We start from the raw sequence: 22,663 nt of genomic DNA on the forward strand, positions 1-22,663 counted from the left end.
CGGCTGTGTCGCCAAACCGTATGCAGTGGATGCATTGAGGCTGGTGTCTGGGTCTGTGAGGTAACCCGCGTCAATTCGCCAACATTCCGACTCACTCTTGCCCTTGCAGGATTTTCCTTAAAAGCCTCTTCCAATCCTAATAAATTGAACCTCAATTTGTTTCTGTAATTTGGGTGTTGGGTGAAATGAACTTTCTCTATCTTCGTCAAGTCCCAAAACATTTCGACACAAAAATTACATCAACAACAACTTTTGCTACGAAATACTTTTGCGATGGACCACACTAATGTGGTCTTGTTTCGGCTGTGTCGCCAAACCGTACGCAGTCGGTGCATTGAGGCTGGCGCCTGGGTCTGTGAGGCAACCCGCGTCAAATCGCCGGCATTCCGAATTGCGGACCGTTACGGTACCCGGACGCTGCGTTGCGCAACGAACGCATCGCCCGATGATGCAACCGGTGCATCGCGCTGTCACACTAGTGCCAGTGGTTCCCAACTTTCTTCGGACCAGGAACCACTGTTGTCTTCGATGTTTACAGGGAACATGAAATAAGAAAAATTAACTGAATAAATCCGAAAATTACCAAAAACTTACTGTATGCACTTACCAAATTTTTTTATACAACAATAGGCGGGACAGCAATTTCACTTGTCGTTAAGTAAGGTAGGTAGGTAAGGTGCATTTATTTCTGGACTGTAGTCTAGGGTGGTGTTTACCTGTCCGGTAGGTAAATGCCTATTCAGTCTCGCGTTATAGAAGCCCGGATTATAATTAGAATCAACTTTATGAACTTTATGGAAACTGTATTTTATTTTAGATAATGGAAAAAAGTTAATTATGATATTTTTTGAGCTTTCTGAACTGACTTATACTTACTTAGTATCTACTCAAAATCACTTACTATAAGCTGGTGATGGTTGGGAACCACTGCACTATGCGGAAGGTCGGATTCGGATGATGAAAGACGACGGCTGCTCAACTCACGCGTGTAATTGCGTTTCAATGTTATGTTTACTCGCGTTAGATGTCCGGTCATTAGAGTCCACAAACTTTTCTGGAAAGTAGAATAAAACGGCGCTTTTTTGTAAATAAATGATTTATTCATGTGATTTATTGCAGAAATAAATCAGTAAGTGCAGTATAAATTAAGGGATTAATGAGTAATGTTGATTTATTGATTTATCTGAATAGAAATTATGCATTAATGCCATACGAAAACTAGTATTAACAACGCCTACATAATGCAACGTTATTCTTCAGTAGGTCTACCTAAACGATATGTTAACCTAATTGTTAAAACAACAAAACTTAACTACACTTTTCACCAAACTAACTTTATTATTTCCTCCCGCTCTCACATCCATTTAGTTTATTAATTACATAATTTTCAATAGATTACATTCAAAGTATGACCTCAAGAGTCAAAAGCCCGTTACACGCTCTGTCAAAGAAAGCGTGTGTGCGCGTGCTGCGCACACGCATACGGCCTCGAGCGGCCTTGACAATGTCGCGCTGCCTTTCTTCGACTTCGCGCGGCGGCGGAGCAATGTACGGGCAACAGCAGATCAAGCACAACACTGTGGCTTCTTATATAGTTGTGATAAATGCTGTTTTGCAGTAAAATGTATTGTCTGATGTGCAGTTGCCTGTAGGGCTTGCACTCTGCGTTCTTTGATTCTTTATGTGATTATCATAGAAAGACAATAGTTGGCAAGCTTTGCGTGTGAAAACCGACAGGAATAAAAATGATGTAGGTACTGTAATTTTGTATTTTATTTACCCAGAGAAAGATGAAGATTTAATAAGTGGCTGTCCAGGCGTAATAAGTAACTAAACTGGAGTCATACAAGTTTCAGATTGATATTATTAAATAGGTTTAAGAATCAATCTGTAGATCATGAATAATTAATGTGTAAGCATAAATGATGAATGAAGTTTTAAGTAAAACAATGCTAGCTATGAAAGTGTCAATATTTAGGATCTTTTACTTGCAATAAGATAAAAAAGTTGAACCTACATAAAATATAATCCTTTATGAAAACTTCACACTTCCTGTAATTATTAAAACTTTTTGATACATTGTTCAAGCTAAGCATCTTTGTTCACACTTTTGTTTTCCGAACAGAAATTCTTTCTATCGTTTGTTCAACGTAACGTTCTTTTGTTTTCTCCGCGTTACGAGATAAACACGTTACGTAACGGAGACGTAACTACTCACACGCAGATTCAGGTCAAGATCTCAATACCTTATCCGGAATATTCCGTTCTCATAACTTCAAAATTGCACGGAACTCCAAAGCTAATGTGGTAATATTACGCAGTGGAGATACATAAAGTAGGTCTACTGTAGTATTTATTATTGTGTGTAAAGAAGTAGAAGAAAAAAGTTGGTCGAATTTTGATGATTATACAGTAGGTATATTTATTTGTGACGACTGACACTATATCAGTGCGACCAACAACTTTATCAGGGTTTTCTTGAAGTTTTATCAATTTCTGGAAGTGCTGTTTATTCCCAGGCACTAGCTTGGACGCTTGTAGGTACGTGTAGCATCTACCAGTCGGTTAGAGCTAAGCAAAAGGTCCCTTTCACCATCATTGTGAGTGCTTGAAAATAAAACAAAAATATTCGTTTCAGATTGTGTAGATATACTACTGTAGGACAGAAATAATGAAAGCTCTACCGCAAAGAGCTTTACATGGAACATGGACTTGAAAAAATCGAACTGCCTAAGGCGGCGGTTCGATTGTTTCAAGTTATTTATAATTTTCAAATTAGCTTGAGATGCGAATCTTAACGCAAAAAATTTAATAAATAAGATTACTGTCTACATCTCTATTGTAGCGTTATTTCCAATGGGCGATATGCGACGAGGGGGACGACCGTGAAAGGAATGCGTGCTTTTATAACGTCATAACTTTTTTCGGACTTTTATTGAGTTTAAAAGAAAAACTGGACTCGTTTGTTCTCCAAAAAATATTTTGTTTTACCTTAAAAATTTGACTTTCGAACTGGAGAGGCACTTTTGAAAATATACATGCTACACTGATGTTGATGCTGATAAGTAAAATGGGTTTAAACGTCTGCAGATTTTTATTTGTGTTCTTTGTGACAGTACTTATATTTTATATTATTTTAGTTAAAAGTTCGTACGCAGACTGATGATTTGGGGAAACATTCCTGTTTTTCATATGTTTATGTTAGTATCTGTATAAAATAAAAATATTTCAAGTTTTACACAATTTCCCTTTCAAATCGGTCTGTGATAACAATTAATCATAGCCATAGAAATTGTATCAGCCGTTCTAAATAAATTCGGAAGTAACTAAGTAGGTATTATACTTATTCATACTCGCAAGTAACGCGTTCGTTCATGATAACGTCTATTTTATAAATTAATTTACAGCGTTTCTTGAAACGATTTATATCATCGTTGGGCCGTAATATGTCAAGGTGAACACGACTTACACTTTTATTGTTAAGCGAAATTGGCAATTGAACGTTTCGCAACGATCCGCACAATACTAAACTGGGTAAAAGGTAGGGTTGCCATCTCTAAAATTTGGCAAACAGGACAAGACGCGTGAAAACCCCTGATTTTAAATCCCAGAACCCGGACATGTCAACAGACATTTTTAAAAACTTATTCGAATCGCGCGGCATCGCCCTAAGCCTGAAAATGTTAAACCCGGGCCACCCTCTAGGACAAATCCGAGGACACGTCCGGGCTTCCTGGGGTGGCAACCCTAGTAAAAGGTATCATAAACTGGCATTTTGTAAGCTTGCCTAGGGTTAACTTAGTTACTTAACCTGGATGTAAGATAGCTCCTTTCAACTACTTTGTATTTTCTAGTTGGAGCAAATGAAAATTAATGCGCAGAGCAGTTTTATAGACTGTTGCAGCGATGCAATAGCAAGAAATGTTTTTACGAAGTAAAAAGTGATTGTATTCCTTGAAAATTTATTCAACGTAACTTCCCGGAAAAACTTATAGAAAATTAAGGAGACAATAACAAACACCTTATCAGTCCTATAGTTTGTTGAAGGTAAACTTACAACGCATTATAAATACTTACACAAAACACCTTCAAAGTGCACTCACCGCATTATGGCGTTAAACAAAATAAACAACCCACCAAATCCTTCATAAATATATTTTATCTAAAGGGACATAAAGAGTAATTACTTTCCAGGCGCGGTCCTTTGCCGAAAAGAAAAATAAAGAAGAAAACCTTTATTTCGCACGTTACAAAAGTTTGAGATTTGATTGAATGAAGAAATTGTAGTTCATTAAATCAAAACTTGAGTCTAGGAGTAAGATTGTTATTGTTTTTTTTGTTGACACAATTCTTGTTACAAATCAAGACGACGACTTCAGGACTTGATAATAAGCCCGTTGGAGTTTCTTCTATCTTCTATAAATACATTAATTTGGCTAATTTTACCTTTTTATCGAGTTCAAAACGTATTATGTAGGTACCTACCTTCTACATTAAAATACCTATACTTATTGTTTGTAGAACAAAGCAATTAAAATTAAAGACTCGTATAACCGAAAATACAATTAATATGGAGAACGCACGTACCCTTTACATTGCCAAATAAATGTGAAATAGGCCTGAAACGTGTGACACTGAGGATTTATGTAACATCTAAAATCTTGTTTAATGTTCGTGCTTAGCAAGACTTACCTACTGAATTTCCTTTTCTTAATAGGAAATACGAGCAAGTGATACGATTGTAGTGATAGGGGTCACCTGTCAACTGCAAGAGAGCCTTTTGGATCCATGCTAGTGACAAAGGGAGTAGACACTATGACGTAAGTGTTGCAATAGAAAGACTGAAAAAAAAAACCTCCTTCTGGCGCAGTCGGGTAAAAATGCACCGTAATACAGTGCCTAGTTTCCTGCTTTGTTTGGGATAGTCTTGTTCATATAAGAGTATCGTTAAGGGTGATTTAGTAAAAGTTTAACAGACATCACTTTTTGATCACTGAAAAGTAACTGACCGTTTTACATTGGCGGATTGAGATGTCGAATAAATGGGCTATTCTGTTATTTAAAGAAGCAATTACCATGACAGCTCAAAGATACAGCCCGTAAATGTTTTAACAAAATCAATTAGGTTGCTGAGGATAAAAGTTCAAAACTTCAAACAAACCGACGGTTACTTATGAATATGTCGATTGTAAAAACGGTGTCTGGACGCGGTTCAATAAATTCGCTTGTGTTTGTGTACCAGGCGTTACTCCTGATTGTTTTGTTGGAGAGCCGCCAAAAAGCTCGATACCTACCGTAATACTATACTTACCTACTCTGGAAAGGTGTAGGTGTTATTTTACGTGTGTACGGAAGTATGAATCGAAATAACGGTTTTATAAACATTAAATTACTTTGACACAAATCAATCATTACGAGTAGCCATTAGTTGTACTTTATTTAAGATTTTTTAAAACTATTTATTAATTAGGCAGGTTCGTATTCAATTATTATTGTTTGGGTATTCTTTGTATAAGGTATAATTACTTTTTCCTAAAAAGAGTTCATTAAGGTATAGCCTAAATAATTTTAAAACTAACATACTCCAGACATTTCTACTTTTGCTGTCATGATAGAGCATTAGATTGTAAAATTCGAAATATTTTAAAAAGCTCACAGCTGAAAGTAAGTAAATTCACCATTAAATCACTGTAGCCTAAAAATTGGATAAATCCAGAGCATACCTCATTTTTCGATGGCATAAATATTATTTCCGCATATAGAATACTATCATACGCTGAAAATCTTTATTGCGCACTTGATTTTAAATCTGAATGGATTTGCCGATTCTCAGAATCAATTAGGGTCGGCAATATGTTTATGTACTAGCTAGTAAATAGTAGGGTATCTTAATTATTGTATTTTGTGGCACTTTTAAAATTAATTAGAATCTTACTCTAAGAATGCCTTAGGTCTGTCTTGCCTAAGGTCGCAGGTAAAATTATAAATTAATGCGCAATGCAGAAATAAATGAATTTATTAATTACTTTTGAATCATAACCAAGTTAAATTTATCTTAATGTAAAAAGATTTTCTTTTAAAAAGCTCTAAAGTAAAGTATTCCAAGTTATCTACAAGTTTCTGTTTTCTACAAATAAGTATGGATTAAGTTTATAGAAAAGCTAGTAGCTTATTTTGTGAACTGAAAACATAAACTTTACTCCTGATAAAATACGACTTGTCTCAGAAGTCACGTGGATAGTGGTCACACTACTCTGGTTAATCATCCAGGTTTCTCGCTAGGATTGTCTGGACTGCTTGGCTGCGGTATCCAAAATAACAGTTCTGTATAACATGGTGCTGATTACTAGTAAACTCTAGTTAAAACTTTAGTTTTGTCGAGCACATTAAACAGATCGGTGAAAAAGCTAAAAAGAACTTTTATGCCTTAAGTCACATTTCAACCTCGACGTGGGGTCTAACGTTTAAAATCTTCCGAGTAATATATTCGGCCACTTATTTAAGCTCCATTTGCTATGGTGCACCAGTTTGGGCTGACAGAGCTACTATAGGAGCCGCTCGACGGAAACTACTCCAAAGTCAACGCCTTGGATTGATTTTTCTTTGCAAAGCTTACAGAACTGTGAGCACGGAAGCTCTGCCAGTCCTGGCTGGTATACTGCCGGTCGACTTAGAGGTACAAAAGCGTGCGGCTATGTACTTCGCATCAAGGGAAAATATAACCTCCGATTTCTTAAATAGCCGCGATCGTTCTAAAATAAGTCGATTATTTGATTCCCGAGAAGTCGTTGAAGAAAATTTACTTAATGAATGGCAAAAAAGATGGGATACGTCAGTCAAAGGACGTCACTTATATAAGTTCTTCCCGAATGTACGCGAACGTCTTACTAGGCGATGGTTAGAAATCGACCATTGCTCGTCGCAGTTCCTCACGGGACATGGCAACTTTAAACATAAACTTCACGAATTCAAACTAAGTAGTTCCGTCTCCTTTTTGCGAGTGTTCCACTGATGATGTCAGTCATGAGCAGTCTGCCCATCATATCTTGTGGGAGTGTGATCTTTGGAAACATGAACGTGATATAATGCTTAATTCAATACAACATACATCTGTTTCCGCAATTTATTACACCGATCTTGTCGCGACAAGGAAAAATTTCCGTGCTTTTAAGCGATTTTGTGAAAAATATTATTGGCAGGTAGTTGCTAATTGCTCATAAGATAGGCCCCCTTAATTTAATTTATTGTCCGTGGTGCATAATCTTTTCTTGAAGGTTTAAAACCTTTGTTTGTCACCTGTCATCCGCTTTGCAATGGAGGGAAGTCGAACCTTAATTTCGAACTCCTCCTATGTTCTTCTGATTAATTTCGTTGCGGGTCCAATGACAGTTTAACTTTCCCCCGGGACAAACTTGACCTTCATTGGTTGGGTTTTTGTGGCGGTCAAGCTGTAGATCCTGGCTACACAGGAGTTGCAGTGGTGGGAACGAGAGGTGGGAATAGTCCCGTTACTAGTAAACTCGTCTTTTTAGAAATACATACCCGCCTATTAAATAACGTCATTTATATTTTTTTTAAAGTTCCCTATTCTAATTTGTATGAAGAACCATCGGTGTAATGTGCGCACTTCCATACATGCCCATACTGATTAACTGCCCGACTAAACTATCGGCCGATAAAAATCGATGGTTCGCGCCTAGGCTTAGTAAGAGTTTCTTTATTAAAATGACAATGCAACAATCTTTATACAACATAATAATGATGCCGATTCTTGTCATATCTAAATAGGTAAATAACCTTTACTTTGTACATACATCTATAGAAAAACAGTGATCAAAACCGCTCTACATAGACCATTGTCCATCTAACTAAGGCTTTTCCTGTATATTGACGTTAGTCATATAATAATAGTTGTCAGTATACAATAACGCAATCGTCTCCATATATGAAGAATCAAGAAACATACGGTATTAACACGTGATTTATTGGAAAGCCGAGAAAAGATAGGTGCGTATTCCAACTGCCTGTATAGTTTGTATTCTATGGAAAAGTGTCAAACTTAAGTTTTTATTATTTTTCAGGTGTTTGAAAACGTTTAATATTGTCCTGAAGCGAGGAGTGACAAGGAAAAAATATTCTGGGTCGCGTAAAATCACTCTTTTTGCAAATAAAACTTATTTTATTCAAAAGCTTCAAATAAAATCATGTTTCAGTACGAATTTCATTGGTAACGCATAGGTAAGTAAGAACGTTTAAAACAAAATTAAACTGTTTTCTAGCGCGGTAAGTACACGATTGTTTTTATTAAATTCTAACGGCATGACTTCGTGCGTCATTCCCCACGATGGGAAATCTTCCATCCTGTTGTTTGATTAGGAATTTTATTTTATTGCTTGACGAAGTTTTGGCATGCTGCCGGCTGGGCACGAGCTTATTGTAGCAAGTACAGTTTAAATAGGTAATTTTTGTACGTACATATACTATTAAAATCAAGGTTTAATAATGTAGAGATTCATTATAATCCTATATTAGTACGTTTCTAATTTTATTCCAATGTAATAAGCCTTTGCTCATAAGTAAGCAAGGCGCCTGAAGGAACGTTTCAAACACTTTCTTTGATACGCGTAAAGATGTTTTAAATAAAATTGTAGGTGCTTCATTATTCTCGCAGTTCAAATAATGAACACAACATTGGTAACTTTAATTGTACAATTGAAAATTGTAATTTAGTTTGGTGACTAAATAATTTACGGACTGGAATAGCTCTATACTGTGAGGTAAAGACTCACTTGTTTTTATGTAGGTACAAATAAACTTTTTTCAGTCTTTTATTTTGTAGTGACGTTCAGAAAATGTTTGGGGCTTTCTGAACATTATTTTACGATAAGAACCTTAGGTATTCATCAGGATTTTCTCAAAGACCATCCTACGTCACGAATCTCTTTGTACGGTCACGCTCTACGTCACTGAAAAGAGATCCACAAAAAGGCCGTAGGTGTTCGAATACATGCATGTGCTTACTTTATATGACATCTTCGGAAATTATTTAACAGGTAGCTTTTGTTCTTTCACGCGTTTAAACTATGGAAAACAGCATAAAGATAGTAACACTCAAGTAATGAGACGATCTGCACAGTAAAGGACTTGTAAAAAATTCTTATTTCACGTAAAAAGAGTCTAATCTTTTCTTTTATAAGACAAAATAAATCTGGGATTTCTGCTGCGAATTTAAGTTTTGTCTGCAACGAAGTCCCTACCTGAAAATTTGTTTTGTTGACGGTATGCTGGGCCAAGTGTTACAACAATAAAGTTTAGAATCTACTAAACACTTAACAGGTGTTATTGAATCTATAATGTAGGTGGGTACCTACTGGATTTCATCAAGCAAACACAGATTCCATATCAAGTCATCTGTATTCCTAACACTATTTTCTTTAAGACATGCAATTTTATTCGACTCACAGCTGAAAAAAGCGCTCCGATATCATCAACGGATCTAAACAAAGAAGCAGACACTATAGACCTTTACTATTACATAGAACAGTGCGTTGTCGGTTCATGCCTTATCTCCGCTGTATAACTTGCTATTATGTATTGTATGCTATTCTTGTTTAGCATACTATATGAGGATGCCAGATAACTCGTAGTTTCGTCGATGATATTGTCTTCACCTCTCATTGTAAGTGTAAAACATTGTTAGGTCCCTGACGTGAACTATCGAGCCTATGACCCCGTAGCTATTATTAAGTCATTATTTCACACGAATATCAATGTGTAATGTCGATGAACTTGTCTTCTTACTTGAATTATATTATAAATTTACTTCAGCTTTTATTATAAGTAAGTATATTCCAGTCGTACACAGTTTGAAAGTAATTTCGTAAAACGTGAGAATTTGTCTCTCAAATTTCAGTTCTTTTTCGCTACCCGATAATTTTATTTTAGTTAAGAGCGTTAAATTATATTACTGGATTTTTGCTGCTCTACAAGCCTGATAAATATGAATAAACTTTATTAAAATAGGTGAAACGAGGTCATTCCTCGCTTTCCTTTTGCTATTTTAAGAAATGCGAGTGTTGATAAAATCCTATTTATTTTCATGGAGAGGGTTGTGCTCTTTCAGTAACACCAACTGATGATGACGTTAAGAAAAGGAACTACAAAAAGTCATTGGGACGTTGAGATTTAATTATGTTTTTTAAAAATTAATTTACGTGTAAAGTTCATTCAAAGCTCAAATTTTTAACAAATGTTAGACCAATGTGTTTAGGTGGGTAAAATTCTTCCTCACACAAACATTTGATACAATATAACTGCAATTCCAAAATGTAGACCCTTAACTCTTCCTGTCTTATCTCTGTATTGTTTGTACAAAGCAATATCTAATATCACACAATAGAATATAACGTCTGTGCGGCATTCCAGTCCATAACTCGTCGAATTCTTTGAGATCTCAATCGGCTTGGCACCGGCAGTGCATAAACATCGAGTCTGAATGCACCTCTCGAACTGTGACTCCGCAAGTATTTACATTTTGTCAGAGGTGACCAACCTTTTATGTGGGTATCCAAACTAAAATGATTATCTTTACTTTCTTCGTAGTGCTGTGAAAATTGCTGATCATCATGAACCAGTTGTCCACTGCCGAATAAGATCTCTCTCTTTTTCAGTCCACCAAATAGGGGGCATCCTATATTAATTGCGCTGTGTTGTTATTATTGTTTTGCGTCTATTTTATGCCAACTAATGATTTTTAAAAGTGATCAATACAAATTCTAGTTTTCTCCTAATGCCGTCTGTCTGTGAAAGGTATTGGACCTGCCTACTGCCAGCTCTGTTCGACAAAATGTAGTAGTTTACGCGCTAATCTCAGGAACTACTGATCCGATTTGAAAAATTCTTTTTGTTATAGATAGCCCATTTATCCAGGATGGTTTTAGAATAAATAACATTACCCTACAACCAATAGGGGCGGAGCAGTAAAGACAAATGTTGTAAAAATGGGAAATATTATTCAAACAATTTTCACGCGTACAAATTCGTAGGCACAGCTAGTATAATATTTAATAAAAAATCATCTATAACCCCGCGCCACATGCGACATGACATAACATGCGTAGATTAGTCCAAAATGTGCGATGGGTAGAATGATATCAATAACATTTTTCGGATGAAAAGGTAAAAACAGACTGCATTCAGTCATAACTTTTTACTGACAGCATATTTTTGATTGCGGTTTGGTTATAATGAATCAGTATTTAGTAGACTATTTTACTACATAGGTCTCGTTAGTGGTGGACATTTGGACCACACTCCATACATTTTTGGTCATTGTCCTTTTGACGTAATTGAAAGAAAATCAAAATGTTTTTCATCTCTGAAACTACATGGAGGTAAATGATCCTCATTGTTTTAGTTGGTCACAATAATTTGTTGCGTCGATAATTTTGCAATTTGAACACAACGATTATAATGTTTGAAGATGCAAACAATTTACAGTTTAGCTAAAGATTAGAAACTAGTAACATGATATCTAAAACGAACATTTAACTTTCTTGGTACATTTTACTATTCTACGAGTACGAGAAGACAACGAAGAGTGTCCTATAAAGAAGTAAGATATTGGAGCTTTTAAGCTTTAGAATTTTTAAGGTTCCAACTTCAGACTGCTTATCTGTACAGAATATTATTTAATTGAGGCTAAGTTGACACTTGAAGAGACAGCAGTGTATAAGAATGAAAATGTCTGTATTTACAAGACACATTTGTATATCGTAATACAGTAAAGCAGTCCTTTTTTCCACTGTAGCTTGTATTCTACTTGCACTGTAGAATACTGTAGATGCATGATAGTCATCATTACTTACATGCTTCAGAAAGCATGTTGCATGCTTTCATGTTGATACACTGGAGAATTCACGAAGATTAATTAAAATTTCATGCGATTTAAAAAAACTTGCACATAGTATCACGATTTTAAAGCCGACCTTTTTTATCCTTATCCAATATTTTACTACAAAACTTCAGATCCTCGATCCTCGATACGGCTGCTGTACTTTACATCAGATACGGCGGTTATGATAAATGAAGCGTCGTGGGCCCGGCCAGGTCGAAAGGGCAGGACTTGAACATAGTTAAGTGCCTGTTATAGTTTACATTCTCACCTTGCGTGCGGAACTAGGGGCGGTGCCCGACGGGGCGCCATCAGAGGGAAATGCCGCGGCCCGAGGTAGCAGCGATGGCGTTTGTACTACACTAGTTTGTGGAAATTTGAGAGTGTAAATTGCGTTTTCTGGAAAAGTAAAAATGATGCGAACGTAAGTTTCATTACAAAATGATGTAGAGACGCTTAAATTGATATCTGTCGGTACTTTCTGCCTGGTTTGACATGATTATGTTTTTAGAATTCTACTTACAAAATGTTAATTATAATATTCTATTCATTAATTGCATCTAATTTAAATTAATTTTTTAATCCCTTAAGGCTTGGTATTTCTACTAAAGTAGGTATTTCGCGCTGTCAAAATCTGCGCGCGCAATTCTTCGCCGAAGACAGCGCGCCAAAGAGCTCCCGCCACAATTTCCAGCTACACAGTATAGAAATATGCAGTATATAATTTCCAGCTACGCAGTTGGTTAGGTTAGGTTGACTTCCTTCCCTTCAAGCGTTACACTCACAACACTTTCTAATACAAATCATATCCAAGTGATACAAATTAAAACACCTTTCAGACTTTTTGGGAATAATTATTCTAGAATCGAATAAATATAAAATATACCTGCAGAAGTAAACACGGTTCAAAGTGGCCGTGGCGTCGCCCGACCTTCTGGAAGTTCTGCGCCGGCTTAAAGAATTTCAAGATTACGTCACCCGACCTATCGGTAGACCCTTGGGAGCTTGAGCGATTGGAAAAATATTTTATGATAAGTTACTCTTAGTAGCGATTATTTAGAGCTTAGATAATAAATTATAGTTGTTGCAATTCACGAAGCTTTGCATGTGGTTAATAACATTAATCAGTACACGCATCAATTTTGTTCAGTCTCTTTGTTTATTAATAAATATAAATATCATACTAAAATTGCAGAAACATATTTGTTTGTATTGGTCTGGGTGTTTTCTTTCTATAATATGTATGAAGTATGTACAGGGTTCTGTATCGAAAATTACTATGAGCATTACACGCGGTTACCTGCGTACCTCTGTGCACTCATGGGTTTAGTTTAAGCAGAGGTCCCTAGAGTTTGATTTTGAGCTTTGTTTATAGTCATTACGAAGCAGACTGATGGTAAAATGCACTGTCTTGAATTCGAAAGGGTAATTTGACGGTGTTAGGCGAATAGGGATGTTTCCTGGGTCAAAAAGCAAGAGTTTTAATGAGTCCGTCAGTTAACTTGTCAAAAAATACTCTACACGTATTTTTCACTTTTTCAAACTAATGAAAATTTAAAGAGATAAAGCGCGCCAAAGTTCATAAGAAGAGGCCCGTGACGTCAATGCGTGCATAAAAGTGCCGCACGTTGTGACGTCGTGCGGATCTTCAACGCACCATAACTATGTAATTATTTGTTAGATTGACAAATAAAAATATATGTGTCCAATATTTTTTGATATTAAACATGACGGAAGTTTTTAGGAAACTAGCCTATTCTAGGAATAAATACAGAGTCTCCTCATTGAGATTGAGACATTTCAATTTGAGATTTCCCTTGACATTGAACACAATCTGACATGGAGTTTTCAAACACTTGTAAAAATAAAAAGTAATTAAATCAAAGGCACTAAGTAGTATTGATATCAACTTCGAAGAAAATGACTGCCAAAATTACTTTCTATCCGTTCCACACGCCTGTCATGAATTATATTAATTTATATTAATAAATATTGGTCAAAGATTTTTTAAAATCGGTTCAGTAGATCCCGAGATTACCCCTTACAATTTAACAAATATACAAACACACAAACTTTACCTCTTTATAATATTAGATATAGATAGGTAATTTGAAACCCTATTTTGTTTTATTATTTTTTTTATTTTAAATATTTCACAATCCAAACTAATATTTACTGTAAGTAAATGCTAAATAGTAAATATTAGTTTGGATTGTGCAATATCCTACTAATATGTCTGGATGTTTGTTACTCTTTCACGCAAAAACTACTGAATGGATTTTGTTGAAACTTTACAGTATTATTGTTTATAACCCAGATTAACATTATGACGATATGTGGCAAATAAATTTCAATAAGTAAATATGACGTGTCTAAAAAGCGCCATCTATCGTCATTGCTTAAAATCTACAGCACTGGACATACTACGGTATGACGTTCGTAAATATTCATTCGGGGGAAGCCGTGAAACGCCATCTATCAACATGGGTAAAACGAGGTAAAACATCATAATATCTAACGGGGGTAAAACGAGGTCCACGCGAACGAAGTCGCGGGCGGCCGCTAGTTTATAATAGGTAGCTTTCCCTCCGCAACATTATTGGTATTCCATGTATGTGTCTTTTAACTGATTTCTGTTAAACATTTCATGTAAAATTTGTCCAGTTATAACTTTATTTAGGTACATCTGCATCTGTAAGTAAGGATTCATGTTCTCCAGCCCAGATGCCGAGTAAACAGAATCGTCTTTCAGTGACGTGCAGCTGCCCTATATTTGACCTATTTTTTTATTATTTATTTGTGTCAGTGTGCCCTTCTAAAGAGTGTAAGACGATTGTATGTAGGTACTATTAAAATGTAATTTTAACTCATTGGTTTTGTCTCATATTTGAGGAATGTACTATGTATCATGAGTAGAGTCTTAGTTTAAAAGGATGCCAACGATTTAAATTTCAATAGGTAGACAAAATTCATAATTCTTAATTATCAAAAATGTTAGCTTTCTCCAGTAACACTGATATTATTATACTGTGACTCATCAAAGTCATCATTGTCAAAAATATTGACAAATCGCGAACTGTCACGACCAAAAAACTGACACGCGTCCGACCTCCGTAAGCGCCACCGCGCGACTGATTGAGATTGTCCAAGCCGTCATGGGCGATTTTTTCCACATTTTTAAACATAGTAACTAAATAAGACGCAATATAAAAATTTCATCCGTTAAAAGCCCTCAAGTTATTTCTGAACTTTAGTTTAGTAAAAGATTCAGAATCTCAAATCGCTTATTTTAAAAATAAAACCATAAATAGAAAACGAATAGAGGTAACTTTGGGAATTTATTCTATCGAGGCAACTTCATCAAATCGTGTTTCCATCCATTAATAGCCCTAGAAAATATCCTCAACTATGCCCAAAAAAAATCTTAGCCTTTAATTTTACTGTTTAGTACCTCAAAAATGAAAAATGAAAACCTCATTTTCGCCATTTTCTCTGCTACCCGGCCTGTTCTTACCTACTGATTAAACATTTAGAAAACGGAAAAGTTGTCATTCCTAATCATTTTTTGGTATTAGTTAGTCAACATCTAGTTTACTGTAGATTCATAATTTCCAAGTTAATATTTTCTTAAGGGGAATTATAAAACGAGCGACTAAAAAAAACTTTGCGACTGATGATGGCATACTGTTTTAATACCTTGAGCGGTATGAATTTGAGTAAGCGAAAAATTTACCAAACTAACGACGAATATTGATCAATAATAAAATCCAGAACGAGCTTACAAAATGTGGGTTTTGATTATTACATTTCAGACATAAAAATACTATCCGGGCGACTGAATTACTAAGTGAGCGACTAGAAATACAGAGAGGGCAACTTTAATATGCAGATACATTAGATTTTTCTAATTGAGGTTTTACTGAACGAACTACAAAAAAGTTAATTCTAAGCAAAGTGTTGTGAGCTGCTTTATTAATGATTATTGGTTACTGATATTATATTTGAGGTCTCATGTTTTTTATTTTGATACGCTTTATTAATGAAAACTACAGATTGTTACATCGCGCGAATTCGAATGGGGCCGGCCCGCTAAGTCCAAGCCAGCACTTATCATACAGTGACGATGAGTAGGTAGTGCTCCTCAATCCTCATAGGTACCATTCAATGAACCTTATTAATAAGATCACTTTTTTTTGGGTTGACAGAAGCCACTTATTTTATTTTGTTTTTTTTTTGTTGATTCGATTTAAGAAAATACAAATTTATTTCATTTTTCGTAATACATTGTTTCATTTGATTACCTACCCTTAAATTTTAATGATTTATTTTTTTCGCTACTAGAATAGTGTTCCGTCAAATATTTATTTCATAGGATCATTTTTTATTTAAATGTGGGCTCATAATACGCTGCTCATAATAGTATTTTTCAAAGTAGTTTTTGCATTCGAAACACTTCATTAAAGATAAAAATACCGCTCAGTATAAAAAAAGCATTTGCCAAATATTGAAAAAAATGCAGGACCTAACGTTGACACTCAATCAAATATTAGGTCGCTCAAATATTATGAAGCTTCTCATTTTGTATTTTAAGGAACTCAATTTTTTTTTGTAAGTTGCTGTTCTTTTGATTTTTCGTCACTCGCACTCAGTCGCTCACTTAGTAATTCTTTAGCCCACATTAATTATTTTTGACACTTACAACATAAATTTACAGTCACTCGTTTAATTACTACCCTTTTCTTAACATCATATTCAGCTCCTAGAGCTTATTTATGTAAGAAAAGAAAAACATTACATACCTTCAAATATTTTTGATCATAAATTAGTTGCCGGGCTGTCTACCTTTATGTCTAACACGTCAACACCTCTCATCACTTACATCGCATCCCAGCACGGTTCAACAATACGAGCAAGGTGAGGCAACCCGCCGAAAGGGCAGCGCCGGCCGATATAAACGCGCGCATCCTTGCCACACCAACACTCAACAGACACTCGCCAAACTCACAATGTCGACCCTGGTAAGTTGGATTACGGATTCACAATCGATATCGAATTGAGCCGATAACATTGATAAGGCTCTCAACTTTTCCAAAAAAAGTAAAAAAAATAATAATTTTACTACTTTTCCACTAAAATCTTTCCTCAAAAATCATTAAAAAAACAAAAATATTATTACTTTGCGTTCATTTATGTCTTACAAACTAAAAAGTAACACATGATTGTATACAAAAACAAAAACCAACGACATGGGGATTTTGATAATATTATAACAATATAAGGTTTCTTTTTCTTTATTATCGTAAAAAATAAAAGTCCAAAAGGTCAATAAAATTTTCAATCTATCAATCCTGGTCAAAAGTAACACAGCAAAAAAACAAAAGACAAAGCGATAGGGCATTTTCTTCTACATGGTTTTTCTTTTGTTTATGTTATTAGTATTTTCCATCACTACACATATTACAGACACAGCTTTATAACTCGCTCTGCTGTACTATAAAGAAACCATATGAAGCCCCTATTGTTCTCCTAACAACAATATGCAGCATTTAAGATGCGCCGTCAATTTTCTTTGCCGCGTAGAGGCATTACGGAAAGCTACTCGGAAAAATGAGAAAAGGGAAAATCATTTTTTGTTTACAGTAATAATATTATTTTTGATAGGTTCCTCGCCAATTTTGGAATGATAAAGTGTCATTCAGAGAAACGAATAACACGTTTTTTGGGAAAATTAATAAGACTGTGGTGTGTGGGTAGATATTGAATTTTCTTTCTGAAGGCACCTTATTTTCAAATTACAAATGTTTTCTAATCTTCTTTCAATAAATTCGTAGACTCATTATCCCTTCTAAATTTAATAAGGCTGGTGAAAATTTAATTTCATCCATTTCTTTTCTATCTGTAAGTAGTACTAAATTCTGTAAATTCAAGAACTATTTTTATCTTGAGCTAGCTTTTTTGCTGCTATAGTCATTGTGTCGATTTTTCTTGTGCTATTTTTACTCAATAAGATTAATTGTTAATTCATTCGTAAAAAGAATGACTCGCAGTAATTTTAAACTCGAAGTAAATTTCTTTTTATCAACATTTTCAAAGACGCTCAGTTTTTGAAATCACTGGACTGATTATATAATGTTTACACATAAAACATTTTACACTATATCCCTGACACGAAATAAGAAGTCCCGAATATTTAGGTACGAGCGTGTGTTTTCTGTGGGCAACTCCAGCAAAATTCACAGGAAAATCGTGTCTTTCTTTTCAAAAGCCTTTACAAACCCCTTGTTGCTAATTTCAGTTAGTTCTATTGTCCGTTGCGCTGCTGGGCTTCGCTGCTGGTGGCCGTCTCGACCATCTTACGGGGTACTCCGGAGGTTTCAATGCTGGCCCCTCCCGCTTCGAAAACGTCAACAATGGCGATGGGACTTACCGATTCAGGTATGAAAACACATAACAATCATAAAAACTCAATTTTCTGCTTGACTCGAAGGTTGACTGGAAGAAGATGTCATATAGTATTAAGTTCACCACAACCCAGCAAAGAAGGATTTCTTTAATGTATTGTGGCGAACTTTAAACGAATATTAACATGCTTCAAACGTTGAGTAAATTGTATAAGTAAGATATCAAGAGATTTAAATACTAATTTGTAGAGCTTTTACAGAAAATTTTCACTTAACGTTTGAAGTATGCTAAAATTATCGCTAATGTGGCCAAAATATAACAAAACAAAGACGAAAACGTCCTTGATCCAAAATTCGGATATATCTAGTGCAATTTAAAACAAAAAATCACAGGTATAATCTTAATGAATCAAACAGACCTCTCTAATTAAGGCACTAAAATTGCTTAAAAGTAGCTCATCTTGGCCCATTTTTAGAAACACCGTGACGAGTTTCTACCGCGAAATCGTACTGCTATTCAACAGATTATTCAATAGCATCACACTAGCATTGAGAAGGATTTCCCACAAAGCAGTTCCGCCCACTTTAAGAATGTTAACTACTTACCTACAGTTGGTTCGGTGCTTTGAACTTTGGCTAATCACACCTGTTTTAGGTAGACCTTTAGTCGGACAGGGATCTTGAACTTTGCCACTAATCGGTTTTACAGAAATCAAATGGGTTTCGTGACCACGCTGCTATCGAATTAATAACTACTAATTTGAATTTGTACTATTACGTGTAATAGTACTAAAATGCTTTGTAATTGTGTAACTTATACAGGGTGTTAGAGATAATTTTGCAATGTAAGTAAATTGTGTGAAATATTGGGGTAGGCCTTTATACAGCAGATGATATATTTTGATTAAACCGACCATGGTGGAATTATGTAAAGTGAAATTACTATCTCAAATTTTAATCAATTTTAAACAGTGGACTAGTTTTGAAAGTTATAAAAGTAAGTAATTTTCTATGCAATTAGACTCTTAAAAAGCATTTTTACTTCCAGCTTTGTGAGTTTGATACCATAGTTCAATAAATTAAAAAAAATGTTTGTTTCAAAAAGAAAAATTGGCTTAAATAACGTTTTTTCAGTTATTTCATGCAACTAAATGTGAAGCAAACCCATTCACTCCGTGGGCGAGCTCATAACTTTAGATTGCGGTATGAATTTGCTAAAGCTATTGGGCCCTGGAGACCGATTACTAACCAGTGCAATTTTTTACTCTTATTTTATGACTAACGAAATACATCCGTACCCTAGCTAGCAGGAAAATACAAGTTTATTGTATGTATGAAAAGTAAACAGATGACGAAAGAAGAAGCAGATCAATCCGTCTTTAACAAGTAGAATACCGTTAAGTTACTCTTACACATTTTTGTAACTTTTCATCAGTGAGTAGTAACACGTTAACTTGTGAGTAAGGGTGCATATTGGATGGATATTTGTTACTTTACCTGATATTACAGATTTAAGAAACTCACGCAAGTATCAAACGTTCACTAATGATTTAATATTAATCTACTTTTAAACATTTCCAGCTATGACACCCCAACTGGCATATCAGCTCACGAGAGCGGCGCGCCTCGCGCGTCGGGTCCCGAGGGCCCAGCTGTCACATCGGAAGGAGGCTTCTCGTACCGAGCGCCCGACGGCCAGCAGATCTCAATCTCGTACACCGCGGACGAAAACGGCTTCCACCCCACTGGGTCCCATATACCCACCCCGCCGCCCATTCCTGATGCTATCCTCCGCTCGCTGGAGTACAACAGACAGCATCCTTCATCGTAAGTACTCGTAAAGTATCGAACATCATTCATGGTCTCTATTTTATGCTGGTCACTAAAATGGTATTAAAAGAAGTCTTATGGTAAAATATACCTGTTAGGATATCTAAAATGCCCGATCAGAACGTCCATGCTCTTTCATGAAGCAGAATCCATAAAGTAGAGAAAAAGATTTATGCCCGTTTTCACCATCAATTCCTAATTTTTAAGTGACCCCTATGGTAATACATAACAGGAATTTTGTTTTTATAGGGGTCACTTTAAAATTTGGGATTGATGGGGAAAACGGGCATTAGACTCCTAATTTGGCAAGATGCAAATCTCATATAGTACCTACTAAGTGAACGAAATAATCCATTGAGACTTAAGTAGTCTCAATTACTATTATACAATTATGAACTGATAGCAGTTAACCAGTAGGAAAAATGTTTCTAACCGTCCCTAAAATCCTATATTATATTTATTAAGTAAATGTTTTGCATATTAATCGTGTTTCTTGCTTTTTCAGAGATAATGGCGCTTACAACGGTGGACGGAACTCCTACCGCTACTGAAAGAAACTTGTGTAAAAAATATGAAAATGGACTTACAGCGACAACATGAATTATAGCATACCTCAAAGCCATGAACTGTGATATCATCGCAAAATAACTTATTAATATTTATTTCATAAATAATATTAAACAGAATAAAGATGTTGCTTTGAAACGTTGTTTTTTGTTTTACCAAGTAATCATTAGGTCATAGTCACTTCATTTATTCCATAAACAATAACATTATCGTATTGGAATGCTATTAATATTAAAGTAGGTAGGTATTAATATCTAGACTATGAAATACACATTCTCGATCAAGTCACCTTTTTGGATCTACGATGCCGCAGACAGATACAGCACATTTTCCTACGGCAACTTATACCACCCTTTCCATAGGCAGTAAAACTTTCAATCATGCAACAACACCTAATCGCCACTTATGCCCCTTGTTTACCTTTTCTTATATCTGTTGGCAATCCAGTTTTTTACAACCTACATTTTTGATGAAGTAATAAACTTATCTTTGACATGATAATCCGTTATAGACTTCAGATCACCTAAGCCTAAAGGTCACAGATCACTTCAGACACAATAAAAAATGCATCCTATAAAGGCAAATAGCGTTTACTTACCTTAAGTATTAATGGAATAACGAATTTAATTTAATAAATTTTCCTATACGTCATAAAACTTATTGTATTATTCAGATTACGCCAAAGATTCTATCGAGCAAAACTGAAGAGATAGCAAATACTTAAACATTGCTAATTCAAATTCTAATAGTTTATTCAGTACATAGGCCCTTTCCAGGGCACTTATACATGTCCCAAATATAGCTTGCGCTACCACCACTTCGGGACAACATATGGGTTGGTGCGGAGAAGAAGTGGCGAAAGAAACTCAGTCACCTTTGTTTTGTCAGCCTCTTTTTCAATCTAATACAGTAATTTATAGCTTACAAGATACGTAATATGTGCTAGCCGTTTAGCGGAAAATAAACATTTGACAAACAGTTTAAAACGTAGTTCCTACAGGCGAAAGTGAATAGGGACTTATAGACCCACCATACTGCATATTAGGCTGAATCTCGTGTATATGCAGTAAAAAATCTGCCATATTCTGGATTAAATAAAATGAAAATATTAAAACGTCAGCACAATCAACACAAGTTCACGCAAAATCGGGCCCAACTATCAGCCAAATAAAAGTCAGTGGACTGCGCCTAGGCTAAGACAAACTTTCTTTGTTCCATTGTAGGTTTTCGTACATTCATGTACTCTTATAAACTCTTCATGTAGTAGGTATTGTTTGAAAATCAACATTCCAGCTTTTGTCCCTAAATTAAATCAATTTCCAGTGACATTTCAAATTAATTACATTTATCGGGTCCTGCGCTAAATTACGTTGATTGTTAAATCTCGCGATACTGATACTGTACGATAATGAGCGTTTTAATTAAGAGCGTCAATTTGATGTGAGGTGAAACTTGCAGGTGTTTAAATAAATTATTTGGAATATTTGAATGATAAGTTTTGAATAACATTTATAATAACGCACAATTAGATGATCAAACGAACTTACCAAGTGAAGTTCGATCTGAATTATCCTGTTTTCGCCGAAGAGATTTATTTTACCGTGTAGTACCCCTGTACGACAAGCCTATCCGCACACAATATTCAGCGTAGTAGTAGTAAAAAACAAAAGAGCGGGCAACCCCACCCCTACCACGCTGTGGGCTCGGTGTCCGAGCGGTCTCATTATATTTAGAGAAGAGATGACATTGACGTTTACCTCCAGGGAAGAAGATATAGAAATCTTCGGGTTGGGAGGGACCTTAAATCTCTTCGGCGAAAACAGGATAATTCAGATCGAACTTCACTTGGTAAGTTCGTTTGATCATCTAATTATCCTGCTTTCGCCTCCGAGATTTATTTTACCGTGTAGATGTTTAGAGCATGGATCAATGTCCATGTTAAATGGTTAAGAGAGTAAATGTCAATGTACTA

At 35.4% G+C, this 22,663-nt stretch overlaps 1 protein-coding gene across 1 annotated transcript; it reads left to right on the forward strand.

The window, feature by feature from the left end:
- Positions 1 to 16,873: 16,873 nt before the first annotated feature.
- Positions 16,874 to 20,829, forward strand: LOC135075006 (pupal cuticle protein 20-like). Its single transcript, XM_063969376.1, has 4 exons — positions 16,874 to 16,911; positions 18,189 to 18,328; positions 19,876 to 20,121; positions 20,630 to 20,829. The coding sequence occupies exons 1-4, from the start codon at positions 16,900 to 16,902 to the stop codon at positions 20,673 to 20,675; spliced, it is 444 nt and encodes a 147-aa protein (XP_063825446.1). The 5' UTR covers positions 16,874 to 16,899; the 3' UTR covers positions 20,676 to 20,829.
- Positions 20,830 to 22,663: the final 1,834 nt, after the last annotated feature.

The sequence above is a fragment of the Ostrinia nubilalis genome, chromosome 9, assembly GCF_963855985.1.
Source record: "Ostrinia nubilalis chromosome 9, ilOstNubi1.1, whole genome shotgun sequence".
NCBI classification, from domain to species: Eukaryota; Metazoa; Arthropoda; class Insecta; order Lepidoptera; family Crambidae; genus Ostrinia; species Ostrinia nubilalis.